Raw genomic sequence first — 1,238 nt, forward strand, 5'->3', positions numbered from 1 at the left:
TACTGGCGCTACGTCGAGCACGACAGCGAGAGCGAGGAGGCGACGCGCCAGGTGAGCGAGGAGCTCGAGGTGCTCCTGCGCGACTGCCATCCGAGCCCGTGCGTGGACCTGCCGCCATCGTCGTCTTCCCCAGAGTCGACGCCGTCGACGCCATCGCCAGCGACCTTCGCCTCGCCGCCGACCGTGTCGACCGACGAGTACGCCGCTTTGCTGAAGACGATGTACGCGCAGGGCCTCCACCACCCATGAAAAAAATGCCCCATGTTTCGAACATGTACTTGTGAAATTTTAAACACGTTTTAAATGTATTTCAAATTGCATCCTGTTGCCATGGAAACACAACTGATCTTGTCGACAATGGAAAAGAGAAATGAGAAAGAGAAATCGTATTTGGCGAACGGTTCGTCGTGTTGTTGGTGGGGAAGAGAAGCCTTCACGCCAAGTGGGCACCCGTGTCAAGTCTTCCTTCTAGTACCAAGTCTAAAGAGGTTGCCAAGCTGCTCTCATCATGGGCTGCGGCGCCAGCCAGCCCGGATCTCCCGAACCTCAAGGTACCCTCTTCTGTTCTTCAAATCGAACAATAAATATAAAAATAAAAATAAAAATAAATCTTGCTTTCCGTTCTCTTTTCACAAATAAATTAATGAATACATCTAAAAATTGAAAATATAATTTCGTAATTTTATTTCTAACTACGGGGAACAGAGGAGCACCAGCCGCTGCTACACGACCGAAGGCCCGGCGGAGGCGACCACCAGCGATGGCGCGCCGAGGCCCAGCAGCGCTCGCCCTCGTCCCTCCCGCGCGGCGACAGCGACCCACCGCCCGCCTCGCCGCAGCGTCGCGAGAAGAAGACCCGCGTCTGGCCCCGCTCGCCGCACCACCACAACAACGTCAACGGCACCGTCGGCGCCGACCTAACGACAGAGCAGATGGCGCTGGCCATCGCCGTGGCCGCGCTCAACAGAGAACGCGCCGGCGCCGGCGTTGGTGAGGCGGAGGAGCGGCGGGCGCGGGCGCTGGCGGCGGCGATGGTGGCGTGGGCCGAGGGCCAGGCGGCGCAGCTGATGACGACGCCGGCGACGGACGACGGGCGCGAGGTGGGGCGGCCGCCGCGGCACAACTTCTGCTTCAAGTGCGGCGCGGCCCTGCACTCGGCCGCCACCTTCTGCGCCGACTGCGGCGTCAAGCTCCCGCGCGAGGGCGACACCGAGGTGCCGGCCGCACTCTCTCATCTC

General features: G+C 60.3%; 2 protein-coding genes across 2 annotated transcripts in view; both read left to right on the top strand.

The window, feature by feature from the left end:
* Positions 1-249, top strand: part of ACA1_213080 (uncharacterized protein) — a gene marked incomplete at both ends in the record, with an annotated part of 1,245 nt that extends 996 nt beyond the window's left edge. Inside the window, one exon of the mRNA XM_004336996.1 lies at positions 27-249. Coding sequence (XP_004337044.1) covers positions 27-249 — 223 coding nt within the window. The remainder of the gene's footprint in view (positions 1-26) is intronic.
* Positions 250-932: 683 nt separating this feature from the next.
* Positions 933-1,215, top strand: ACA1_213090 (uncharacterized protein; the record flags this gene model as incomplete). Its single annotated transcript, XM_004336997.1, has 1 exon — positions 933-1,215. A coding segment is annotated over one exon (283 nt), but the record flags the coding sequence as incomplete, so codon positions are not given.
* Between the last annotated feature and the right edge of the window lie 23 nt (positions 1,216-1,238).

Source organism: Acanthamoeba castellanii (genome assembly GCF_000313135.1).
Source record: "Acanthamoeba castellanii str. Neff unplaced genomic scaffold scf7180000084758, whole genome shotgun sequence".
In the NCBI taxonomy this organism is placed as follows: Eukaryota; Discosea; order Longamoebia; family Acanthamoebidae; genus Acanthamoeba; species Acanthamoeba castellanii.